This window comes from Branchiostoma floridae, chromosome 2 (genome assembly GCF_000003815.2).
Source record: "Branchiostoma floridae strain S238N-H82 chromosome 2, Bfl_VNyyK, whole genome shotgun sequence".
NCBI classification, from domain to species: Eukaryota; Metazoa; Chordata; class Leptocardii; order Amphioxiformes; family Branchiostomatidae; genus Branchiostoma; species Branchiostoma floridae.
The window spans coordinates 24,812,664-24,824,971 of record NC_049980.1 but is presented as its reverse complement, the minus strand read 5'-3'; the positions used below and the strand labels follow the sequence as shown (position 1 = coordinate 24,824,971).

At 41.8% G+C, this 12,308-nt stretch overlaps 2 protein-coding genes across 3 annotated transcripts in view; one reads left to right on the top strand and one right to left on the bottom strand.

The window, feature by feature from the left end:
- Window positions 1-856: 856 nt before the first annotated feature.
- LOC118409983 (zinc finger protein 593-like) lies at window positions 857-2,376 on the bottom strand. The gene has a single exon (XM_035811413.1). The coding sequence runs from the start codon at window positions 2,093-2,095 to the stop codon at window positions 1,703-1,705; it is 393 nt and encodes a 130-aa protein (XP_035667306.1). The 5' UTR covers window positions 2,096-2,376; the 3' UTR covers window positions 857-1,702.
- A 304-nt stretch (window positions 2,377-2,680) lies between these two features.
- LOC118409817 (CAD protein-like) overlaps window positions 2,681-12,308 on the top strand; it is a 47,281-nt gene continuing 37,653 nt past the window's right edge. For both annotated transcript variants that reach the window (XM_035811138.1, XM_035811137.1), the window contains exons 1-17: window positions 2,681-3,106; window positions 4,578-4,847; window positions 5,085-5,218; window positions 5,487-5,628; window positions 5,911-6,082; window positions 6,372-6,525; window positions 6,792-6,931; window positions 7,151-7,298; window positions 7,570-7,701; window positions 7,882-8,115; window positions 8,301-8,522; window positions 8,745-8,933; window positions 9,302-9,535; window positions 9,860-10,015; window positions 10,353-10,520; window positions 10,696-10,778; window positions 10,957-11,203. In XM_035811138.1, coding sequence (XP_035667031.1) covers window positions 3,013-3,106; window positions 4,578-4,847; window positions 5,085-5,218; window positions 5,487-5,628; window positions 5,911-6,082; window positions 6,372-6,525; window positions 6,792-6,931; window positions 7,151-7,298; window positions 7,570-7,701; window positions 7,882-8,115; window positions 8,301-8,522; window positions 8,745-8,933; window positions 9,302-9,535; window positions 9,860-10,015; window positions 10,353-10,520; window positions 10,696-10,778; window positions 10,957-11,203 — 2,919 coding nt within the window. In that variant the 5' untranslated portion in view covers window positions 2,681-3,012. The remainder of the gene's footprint in view (window positions 3,107-4,577; window positions 4,848-5,084; window positions 5,219-5,486; window positions 5,629-5,910; window positions 6,083-6,371; window positions 6,526-6,791; window positions 6,932-7,150; window positions 7,299-7,569; window positions 7,702-7,881; window positions 8,116-8,300; window positions 8,523-8,744; window positions 8,934-9,301; window positions 9,536-9,859; window positions 10,016-10,352; window positions 10,521-10,695; window positions 10,779-10,956; window positions 11,204-12,308) is intronic.

The following is a 12,308-nucleotide window of genomic DNA, read 5'->3' as shown; positions in this document are numbered from 1 at the left end:
CTGTTGATTAGATGGTAAAACAATGTACATGGAATCACTGTTTACGAGTCTGGATGTATGTGAAAATATGGTGCAATCCTAATATCCGTGGTCTTTATCTTGGTGGAAGGTCATCAAAGTTTATATGTCCATTTTAAAGGTCATGTTATATCAATTTAATAATTTGTTAAATTTGCATATTTATGAAAGTAGTAGGCATCCTTCCATCTTTCCAGATGATGGTAGCGCTCTGTATCAGGTCACGGTGGTTGACAGCGTCTACTGTGGCTCTGTAGACCGATCCTGGCATGGCAGTCGCGGCCACAGTTTGGACATATGAAGGCAGAGGGGTTCCCCTGTTGCGGTTTCTCTTTGCGTTTGCTTATATATTTATACTGTATGTAGAATGGTAAGGCACAAGAATTAGTCAGCATGTCTTCCTACAAATGTACCATGTTTTCAAATAAATCCCTGAAACTTAAGAGGCTTATTTTAATCATGAAATATAAATGTGATGAGTATCCCTTTGTCTACTAGGCCCAGGAAAAGTTCAGACTGAATTATCATTAGTATATCCCACTTACCCACACACTGGTTGGCATTTTTGTCATCAGCCATCTTCCTGAATTGGACATTACATGTACTGTATAAACAAGGATCTGTGATTGTTGCTCTCCAGTTTGAGTAATGTGATGTCGTTATTAGTCACTAGTATAGTAATTATGATTTACTTGTTTGCTACCTAGTACCTACAGAGGTCTGTTTTACATTGGGTTTTCCAAGATAGCATTTCAATCAAATAGAGCAATGTCTTGACGACTTGATAAAGATACATATAGTATGTAGTATGTAAATAAAATGAAATTGTACTGATTGCTGTTTGTGCTGTTTGTCTTTACTAGCTTTGACTTATGCATGCTCTTTTTCAGATAGCATTCTAGGAAAGGATATGCATGAGTGTACATGTAGTCAGAAGCTGTTACACAAATTTACATTGTATAATTTACATTTACTTAGCTTTATTTTCACATTGATAAAGTAGAGATGACCAAAAACCTCTCTGGAGAGGAATTTATCAGGTATTCTTAGAACAAATGTCAATTTCTGCCAAGTTTTGATACTGCAGATCACTGTTCAAAACAGTGACAGATGATCTGTTACATCGCTTGCAATGTACAACTACAAGGTGCAACACAAGTCATTTTTGGTAAGCAAGTTACCAATCTCAAATACAAACAGGAACACATGTCTATTGGTATTTAATAACTGAGAACATATTCATTAATAAAATAATTCTGAGGTTATGAAATGATTTTCATATCAACCCATCATACATCTAAATCATTTGGCATGTCATGTAATACGTAACACAATGAATGCATTGAATCATTGATGACAACGGAAGACAAAATCACATCAACAATAGAGGTATTTTCCAGACAAGAAATTGCTGGTATCTGTGGCCTTGTCTGGCCAACTTTCTACTTGATAACTCATATATGGATGAACAATATATAGTCCACCAACGTCGTTGAGTATTAGTATTACAAAGCATGGTGAGAGAGGCTCTCCCTCCCTTGCTATCTCAGGAATTTATCGAAAGGCCGATGCCAGAAAGACAAGTACATTGTAACTTCTTGATCATCATGAAAATTTCAACTGGTGCATGGAGATAGCCGATATGCTAGTCACAGAAAGCCATGTTCATGCCACTAAAGTCTCCTCAATCTTCTTTCTCGTCCATCGTTTCTGTGACAAAAGGAACATGTTCCACAGTTTTAGGCGGGCGGTAGCTCCCCATTCCTGCCGCTGCCTCTGCTTCCTTCTGTGTGTACGGCTCCGTCTTCAGTTCTTTGAGTCTCCTCTTGTGTCCCTTCGACTTGAAGTGCTCCTTAAGAGCATGGGAGTCAATGAAATACCGAGCACAGTGAAGGCAGTAATGCTGGGCTGATCCAGGCATATCGAGGTCGACATCTTGATTCATCAATGCAGAAGCCTTTTCTGGTTTCAAGTCATCGTGGACCTGATCGACGTCCTTACTCCGACGTTTGGTCTTCATCTTCTTGTTGTTCTTCATGCCACCTCGGTTGGCGTTTCTATGTCGCACACGTCCCATTTTTTCTTGAAATTCGTTGAATCGTACGAGATACTTGTCCACACGTGTATGAATGGGAGGGGGGCAGTTGCACAAATCCACTTCAAAATGCTTTTAACTCCGAATCGGGGAGGTTTTTTAAGTCACACTATTTGCTACAACGTTTCCTTGAAATGTTCCCCAATGACGGCTTATAAAATATTTCAGTTTTCCCCGAAATCATCGTCACTAATTGATCACATTTAGCATATGTCCGACTTCTCTGAGTCACGGAAAGGGAAAAAGGAAAACGTGTTCGATTTCCAGATACGACACCGTAAACCGGAAGTACACTGAATGATTTTCAGGGGTAAAATATCAAAGTATATTTATTAATAACAATATGGAGGAGAGAAAAATCTGTTAAATTGATTAAAAAGTCATAGATTTCTTAATATTCAAATGATTTTATTCCCATTTATAGCTCATGATTACAACTAGTCAACTTACTTATTTTTCATAACAATATATTTCCCTATAATTATAATGGTTTCTGCCAAATATCTGTGTGCTGATTGGTCTGAGAGTTCGATGACGTAAGTGAGCCCTACCCTATAAATTCTGTGGCGCCGCACATGCATCTGACATTCAATGGCGGACAGCCTGGTTGATTCGTCTTCTCCTAAACTCTGCTAATCTCTTCAACTTTTGCTTTATTTTCTGACTTTAACATCATCCAGCGCTACAAGTGTATGCAAGGCTCACTAATCTACCATTGGAAGATATCTGGGGCCAATTGGTGAGATTTCGGTGGCGATTTGTTCTCCTGAGCCCGGGCATTGTTTTTGAAAACAGCGCGCGCGCGGGCTATCCAAATTTTCGCGGGAAATCGAGGAGAGCTTCGACGACGATCGGTGAACTTGCCTCTGGTTGAAAAAACCTGCCAGTATTTACACAAGATGTCGCAGCAATCTGCCGTTCTGCATCTCGAGGATGGGGCTGTCTACGAAGGGCGGCTGTTTGGAGCACAGAAAAGCATTGCCGGGGAAGTCGGTAAGCTTCTGCCCTCCCCCCTTCACAATCGCATGTCTGTTGTGTGTCCATTTCAACTCTGTGTTTGCAGCTGTTTTTGTCTTTGACTGATCAGTTTTTAGATCTGATGTAAACAGACATTATCACTTTGACAACATATCTTGATATGGAATTTGTTGATCCATTCGAGGACATTTTCATTTGTTGTCTTTACATTGATGTGTATTCACCAGAACGAATATTTTGGTCTCAACTACAGTAGCTGTTATGGTCACTGCACTGTGTTATAATTTTTGGCGGAAGGTTCCCTGGCCATGTGGTTGAATCTATTAAAGGTTAATATTCCTATCGTTTTGAATCCCAAGTGTGTTTTGTTGTGTAATAATACATTGATTCAGTCTTTTTTAAATTGAATAAGGCCAAATAAAGAATATATAATCCATGAATGATTTTGGCCTCTGCTCCCCTTTCCCAAATTTCCAGCTTTTCGTACACACCAAGTAGATCTTACGGATGACATCCGTATGCATTGATTTTTACCAGATTTTGGAAAGAAAAAAATGTAGAGATAAAAATTTTGCTCCCCTCAAGCAAGCCCTTTTGCACATTCAATTAGCATGTGCAACAACAGGAATTGTAGGTAATATGTCCAAGGTAAAAGGCCCATGAGACGCAAACAGTTTTGTCCTGATCATTGTTTTTATTTGTGTAACAATGTCCAGAATGTATTTGTGCCTGAAAAGTGGTGGAATGTTTACAAGTCAGGGGCCCTCACCTTCGACATATTGTCACAGTGTAAGTGTAACAGTGGGGGGATTAAGTAGCGCCAAACAACCACGCCAATGTAATGGGCTGGTCAGCCCTTTGTAGCGTAGTGGTTAGCGCAGCTGAGGTTGTGATCTGGCGGCCTGGTTTCGGCGCGGGTTCGAATCCCGGGTGTCCCGATGTCGTTTCTTTCTGTTTCTACTACTTTCTTGCATTGGTCCCACACTGGGAATCGAACACAGGCCTTGGCGGTGAGAGCGTCAAATTCTAACCACTTCTTGTCGCCTTTACATCCTTCTTTAATATGTAAAAGTCCTTACTGTCACAGTGTCTAATTTGGTAGCCTTGAGTTTAGTTCTTTTGAAATAATGCTACTAGGCTACCACACCAATGTGACTCTATGCACTGCTGAAATACAGGATTGAAAGACTTCAGGCAGTGATATACCTTGGAAAGTGAGGAATCAGATCTGGTCTTTGCGCATTAGATTTGTGGTCTGCAGACTGTGTCATCCATAACATTTACTTGCTGTGGCCTAAGATAGATAAGCAACAATTTGTAACAAGTTATGGTATTACCTCAGTCCTGAAGCACAATTAGACATTGACTAAGTGACGGTTTTACCCAGGGTTTTACTGCGGTCAATATTGAGCGACAGGCCATGTATTACACAGTATATGAACGGGTGAAGAAGGTGGCTGACTCTCCCTTTCCTTCCTACTCCTAGTGTTCCAGACTGGAATGGTGGGGTACCCAGAATCCCTCACGGACCCGTCCTACCGCTCCCAGATCCTGGTCCTGACCTACCCGCTCATCGGCAACTACGGCATTCCCGAGGGTGGGGAGGACGAGTACGGGATCCGCAGGTGGTTTGAGTCGGCAAAGATCCACGTGTCGGCTCTCATTGTTGGGGAGTACTCTCAGCAGTACAGCCACTTCAGCGCCCGGAAGTCCCTGTCGGACTGGCTGAAAGAATACGACATTCCTGCTATTGAAGGTACTAAATTACCGGCAGAGATTTGTGCTTAAATTTTTATGTTAGTAGATCTATATTTATAACTAGTGAAATCACATATATAATACTTGTTGATTGATGAACGTAGAATAAATATGATCACAAAGAGATTGGTTGAGATAATGCCTTTCTAAGGAACATTTGTGGAGTATTCTTCATTCATATACCGGTGAAAAGTATATGGACATGCCCAGGAACATTTGTGTGTGCTGTTAACAGGTATTGACACCCGTGCCCTGACCAAGAAGATCCGTGAGAAGGGGACCATGCTGGGGAAGGTTGTGGTTGGTGGTCAGGATGTCCCGTTTGAAGACCCCAACCTGAGAAACCTGGTTGCTGAAGTGTCCTACAAAGTAGGTCCCACTTTTAAGTGTTAAGTACAAAAGATGTAATATATCCAGTATTGTCGTGCATCCATAAAGATTATTTTTCTGAAAGAGTTTTGACATATAAAATTCTTAGAGAGAAACTCAAGCAATCATTTTGAAAATGAAGTGAAGAGTTTCAAAGATAAGGACCAGAGAAGTGGATGTGATGTAGATAGTACAGAAGTTTTTGTACCTTGCTGAAGCTCTACACACGGAACTGATAAATCTTTCAAAACAACCTTTATTTCATCAGGAGCCTCAGGAGTACAACCCCAAGGGTGATGTGAAGATCATTGTGGTGGACTGTGGGCTGAAGTTCAACCAGCTGCGCTGTCTCTGCAGACGGGGAGCCAAGGCCAAGGTTGTTCCCTGGGACTACCAGTTCAACAGTGATGGTACGTTTGGGGGACTGATATCAGATAATAAGCACATACTGACATAGATGTAGAATGGGATTTACAGATTATCTTAAGTGCACTTAGCATTGCCATTTTGCTGTGTTGTTTTCTTACTTGGCAATTATTATATTGTAGGAGTGATAAGAAGTCCTAAGAAGGAGAGAACTTTGTTTATAAAGGATGTACAGTACTGTATCTTAAATCATTTTTTTATAAATGACATCTATACTTGTACTGTATAGTAGAGTTAAAGTGCTTAAATGTTCTCTTTTTCTTCAGAGTATGATGGCCTGTTCCTCAGTAACGGTCCTGGCGACCCATCCATGGCTACCAAGACCATACAGAACATCCAGCGCGTCCTGAACGAACCCAACCCCAAACCTGTGTTTGGCATCTGCCTGGGGCACCAGCTTCTGTCCATCGCTATTGGTGCCAAAACATACAAGATGAAGTAAGAACAGGCTCCTTTTGTTTCCTATTCTCCTCAACAGAACTGTACATGTGATGACTCTTGCTGAACATTATATGACATGCTGTTTATGTTGTTAAAATCAGTCATTTTGTGCTCATTGTGAAGAAGTGGTTGACTCATATGTATGTTTAAGAAGCTACATGTCGTTGTGTTCTTCTCAAATCTTTTACATGTACAACATTTTACATTATTTGCTCCACATGTTTCCTTCACTGTCCCTTTCCACTATTTGCCTTACAATATAACCATTATTTCTGTTACTGCAAAGGTATGGCAACCGTGGTCACAACCAGCCGTGCATCCATTCCGGTACGGAGCGGTGTTACATCACCTCCCAGAACCACGGGTTTGCTGTGGACGCCTCCAACCTGCCGCAGGACTGGTCCATTCTTTTCACCAATGCCAATGACAAGACCAATGAGGTACAAGGTTGTTTTAAAACTTTTGCAGTGAAAATAAAATAGCCTGCCTACCTTAACAAGGCTGTAAAAGGGTACATTTGAATGTGATCATGAAGGTATAAATTCTATGTAAATCATTGTAATCAGTCTTCCTTAATTCCCTAAAGTTGTTAACAGATTTTACTTCTCTTCCAAAAATTCCTGTATTGAATAATGTTGTGTTGCTATTTCTTATTATTCTTGGTATTTATCTGTAATTTGATCTATCCCCATCTTGTGTTGTGCAGGGCATTGTCCACAACACTAAGCCGTTCTACAGTGTCCAGTTCCACCCAGAGAACATGGCCGGACCGCAGGACCTTGAGTCACTGTTTGATGTCTTCTTGGATGTGGTCAGAACACACAAGAAAGGCATGGGGCAGGCAGGGTAGGGGTCTTGCATCTGTACTGCACACAGAAGCATTTATTAATTAACCTGTATTATTGTATGAACCTCAAAAACTATGGGTGAAACTTTCAAAAGCTTCTTTAAAATTGTGGAACTGAAAAGAAATAGAATATGGAAATCTCAAGGACTAGATGAAAATCCGACTCAGATGTAGCCTGATCAAGACACAGATCATTTTAAGACATCTTCCTCCTACAGCCCTTGTGTGAAGGATCGTCTGGTTGACCATCTTGAGTACAAGGTGCCGCCGTCTGTGCCAGAGTCACGCCCCAGCAAGGTGCTGATCCTGGGCTCAGGGGGTCTGTCTATTGGTCAGGCTGGGGAGTTCGACTACTCTGGATCTCAGGTTAGTGTCATCGCTCATTCTGATATTAGCTACTATTAGTCTGGTTAGGTTTGGTTTATTTCGATCTCCATTAGTGATACATCACTACTCACTACTCTTCTTAGAGTCCAGTCACTGTAGCATCGTAAGTTGTGCTGTCCATAACTGTTGAGTGTAATAAGTATTACGAATGGTGCAATATAGCCATGTATAATTCAGGTTACTTGCAATAATGTACTGTTTAGCAGCAATTCATCACTATTCTTATGATCATTGTTGCCACCTTTTTCAGGCCATCAAGGCATTGAAGGAAGAAGGTATCCAGACTGTGCTGATTAACCCAAATATTGCAACAGTTCAGACATCCAAGGGCCTTGCTGACAAGGTCTACTTCCTGCCCATCAAACCTGACTACGTCACTCAGGTAAGCAGACAAGTCCTATCAGTCCTTCTCAATCTCAGGTCATTTCTTGATTCCATGTCAGAATAGGTATGATAAAAAGTGAGCTGTTGTTGAAATCTTGGTTCTGTGCATGATAGAAGTCCTCTTGAAGCAGACCTGTGAGGTTGTGAGTGCTGATCAAAGACTTTCATTAAAAACTAGGTCATCAAGAGCGAACGTCCCGATGGAATTCTGCTGACCTTCGGTGGACAGACAGCCCTGAATTGTGGCGTGGAGCTGACCAAGCAGGGCGTGCTGGAAAAGTACAACGTGAAGGTCCTCGGTACCCCTGTGTCGTCCATTGTGATGACTGAGGACCGTGAGATCTTTGCCAAGAAGATGGCAGAAATCAACGAGTTTGTTGCACCCAGTGAGGCAGCATACTCTGTAGCCCAGGTTAGTTGTGCAAAGTTACAGTGACCTTCAACTTAAGTGTGTGAAAAGATTATGGAAAATGTGGAGGAAATGGACATTCGTCACTTTACTTCAGCATCAAATAATGAATTCTCAGAACAGTCGAACACTGATGCATGAAATTCAACTGGAAAAAAAGTTGAATATTTTCCCCTTATTATTTCCAGACTGTAGAAGCTGCAGAGCGTTTAGGTTACCCTGTCATGGTGCGTGCGGCCTACGCCTTGGGCGGTCTGGGTTCAGGGTTTGCCAACAACAAGTCAGAACTGACCAAGCTCGCCACCGCAGCCTTCGCCCACACCAACCAAGTCCTGGTGGACAAGTCGCTCAAGGGCTGGAAGGAGGTGGAGTATGAGGTAGTCAGGGATGGATTCGACAACTGCATCACGGTGGGTTCTTTGCTCAATTTGACCAGTATATGATAGGGTGTATGTTAGACTATGGCTTTCTTTTTCATGTTTGTTAAACTTTTATGACTTACCAGTCCATGTCAAATGAATTGACCATGACAAAATTTTCGTCAGAAAGAAGTTTGACAAAGAAGTATTTTCATATATTTAGATATGTCCAGAAAAAGCATAGTAAGGTAACTGTTAATGTTGTTTCTTCAGGTTTGTAACATGGAGAACGTTGACCCTTTGGGTATCCATACTGGAGAGTCCATCGTGGTGGCACCGAGTCAGACGCTGTCCAACAAGGACTACAACATGCTGAGGACCACGGCTATCAAGGTCATCCGCCATCTGGGGGTGGTGGGAGAGTGTAACATCCAGTATGCACTCAACCCCGAGAACGAACAGGTCTGATGCCTTTCATAAGATTGAAGTTAAGGTTGAAGTCACTTATTATTACATTTGATAGTAGCCAACAGACAATGTGGCAAAATGATTAGGTTTTTAGTCTCAGATAGGCGTGGGTACCGGTACAAAAAATCAAATTACGGGTACGGTTCAGGTCTAGAGGATCAGGTCACTGTCTGGTTTTTATTTTTTCGGACCGGTCCAACAAGAAAAAAACATTTTCTTCTTATAAGATTGAGGTAAAGGTTGAAGTCGCATGATTACTACATTTGATAGTAGCCATCAGACAATGTTGAAAAATGGTTAGGTTTTCATGCTCAGGTTTGTTATCTCCAAGTATGTAACCATTGTCAATCCTTTCTTTCTAGTTCTACATCATTGAGGTGAACGCCCGCCTGTCCAGAAGCTCCGCCCTGGCCAGTAAGGCCACAGGATACCCCCTGGCGTATGTGGCGGCTAAGCTTGCCCTGGGGATCCCCCTCCCTGAGCTGAAGAACTCTGTGACCGGCTGCACCACGGCTAACTTTGAGCCCAGTCTGGACTACTGTGTGGTCAAGATCCCACGCTGGGATCTCAGGAAGTTCAACCGAGTCAGCAAGAATGTAAGAGACTAAGACACGCAAGATTTTTAAGTGACCCACATTATCACTTCTAAAATTCATATCAGTATTTGTGCATAAAAATTAATGGGAATTGGGAATAATATAATAGATGTTCCTGTATCTTGTATCATTTACTGGCTTATGCTCAAGATGTTCTTTCAGCTTCCAATATAATATCTATTAGATTATTATAGACAGTAGATAGAGACCTGTGCAGGGAGAGTTCTGGGAGAGAGAAGAATGGATTTTGGAGGTATGTTTTGATCTAAGCCAGAAACAGTGATCATATAACAGAATTATAACCTCTAACCTGATTTTCCCCAGATCGGTAGCTCCATGAAGAGTGTTGGTGAGGTGATGGCTGTGGGCAGGCGGTTTGAGGAAGCCTTCCAGAAGGCTCTGCGTATGATGGACGAAAACTGCCTCGGCTTTGACACAAACCACAGCCAGATAGAGATGGAACTGTCAGATCTAGACAAGGTCAGGCTACTGGTTCTAAATGTTTATAGACACTGCATTTTCAACATGGTGTTAACAGATTTTATATGCAGAGGATGAAATAATATCTTAAAGATTCCAGAATTAGACTAGTCTACATCAAGTGCAGCATATGTGGCTTAACGTGTTAAGTTCTACTGCCAGCAAGTTCACAAAATATTTGCTCGGATGTGAACAGTTTTAAAGCAGTCACTACTTTTTCCACAAAATTCACATGTACTTGTGGTGCAAATTTTATTTATTCCTGTGCCATGTAAGGCTTTATGGAGCTCATCACCATTGTACCTGTATTCAATAACGATGTCATCTTCTCATGCAGGAGCTGGTCAGTCCCACAGACCAGAGGATCTTTGTGGTGGCCAAGGCCATCGCAGCCGGCTACACCATCGACCGCTTGTACGACCTGACTCGCATCGACAAGTGGTTCCTCTACAAGTTCAAGAACATCGTGGACTGTGCCCAGACAATGGAAAAGTTCTGCACGAAGGTGAGATTTAAAGGGGGTCCACATCGCCAGTACATGTACAAAGCATATCTATTTGTCTTCTCTTCTTGAAATGTAAGTGTAAGAAATTCTGAAATATTTTGTCAGCTTAAGATGATTTTTAGGCACATTATGCACATTATTCTTTTCTCAAACTCTATTTTTTTTGTCCACGCAGGCCAATATGCTGGACAAGGACAACCTGCTCAGAGCCAAACAGCTAGGGTACTGTGACAAGCAGATCGCTGCCTGTATTGAAAGGTGAGGTCTTTTACAAGTTCTCAAAAGCACAACCGGTATTGACTTAAAGGACAAGTGACCAAGCAAAAGCTGGTTCTTAGCTACAGCACTAATATATCCCTTATGTCACAAGCAAGAAGTCACACAGATATTGAAAATATCATACTCAGGATGGTCCTTGATTTCTCTTGTGTCCTAGCACTGAGCTGGCTGTGAGGAAGGCCCGACAACAGTACGGTGTTGTACCAAGCATCAAACAGATAGACACCGTGGCTGCAGAATGGCCCGCCTCTACAAATTACCTGTACCTGACCTACAACGGCTCCTCCCACGACCTGGACTTCCCTGGCGGTTACATCATGGTAATCGGGTCAGGCGTGTACCGCATCGGGAGCTCTGTGGAGTTCGACTGGTGTGCTGTGGGCTGTATTCGAGAGCTCAGGAAGGTGAAATTGCTTTTGTTGTTTCCTTGTGTGTTTTTTGATGCTCAGTAAGAGTTTGTAAGTAAATATCTGTTGAGTGATCTATATGATGATTTTTTAATAGTAGAATGTTGATACAATAGCAGATGGGTCCACATGTTGGATTTAGAATTTCAGTGTATGAGTAGATTCATAGGCCGATTTTGACTGTCTATCAGTATTAGTTTGGCTAATGAGACAGTTGCTATGTTTCTGTCAAATATCATAATGTAACACTGGTCATTTTATATCAGTAAAAACAGTTGGTATTTGGAAAATCAACCAAACTTGATGCTGTAGTTTCGAGTGAGATATCAGTGCGTAGCTCTTGGCGTACTGAGTATAGTGATATAAAAATAATTATTCTACAATGTTCACAACGTAAGATATCATTGATGGAAAATGCAAGCTGACCGCGGTCTTTTTGGAGCGTCCCGATTATCTTTTAGGTCTCCCCGCGGAGCAAGATTGGGATACCGAAGGGTAAATTTCTTACCCCGTCGGGTCTAAACTCTCAACCCCAGGGAAGACAGTGTAAAAAAACATGCTTTCCCGCGGGAAAATTGCATCCCCGGGGATAGAAATGTCAGGTAAAAGTCTCCCTCACACCTCTCAGAGAGATGTGAGGGAAGGCGTGAAAGGCGTGAATTGTCATTATGTCGACCATTCGGGTCATGATTTGGACCGTTCGGGTCCATATCATGGACCGACGGTTTCACAGTCAGAAAGGATTTGGATTGATGATTATAAGGCACAATTCAATCCCCTCAGACTGTTGACTGTAAAACAGTCATTGCTTCGGTCACCGTGGTAGTATTCTGAAAATGGTCACCTCTTCACATCCTGAAGCAGCTTAAATATCAAAAATATGTCCAATAGTCAATGGTGTATCTTCGTCAGCAGACAGCCTAATGGTATCTTTCTCACAAACTCAACATCATCCAGATTTTATACCAGATTTTATACAGCTACTTCTCTGTGAACAGTTTATGTTCCAAAATCATCAAGCAAATTATAAGGTGTGAATGGACTAAGAGTACTAAGTCTTATAATGGACTTGTTTTCTGCTCCGTTTTCATTGTGAGGGCCC

Excerpts from the sequence above, each read along its gene's own strand:
- LOC118409983 (XM_035811413.1), bottom strand. The coding sequence starts at position 2,095 with ATGGGACGTGTGCGACATAGAAACGCCAACCGAGGTGGCATGAAGAAC.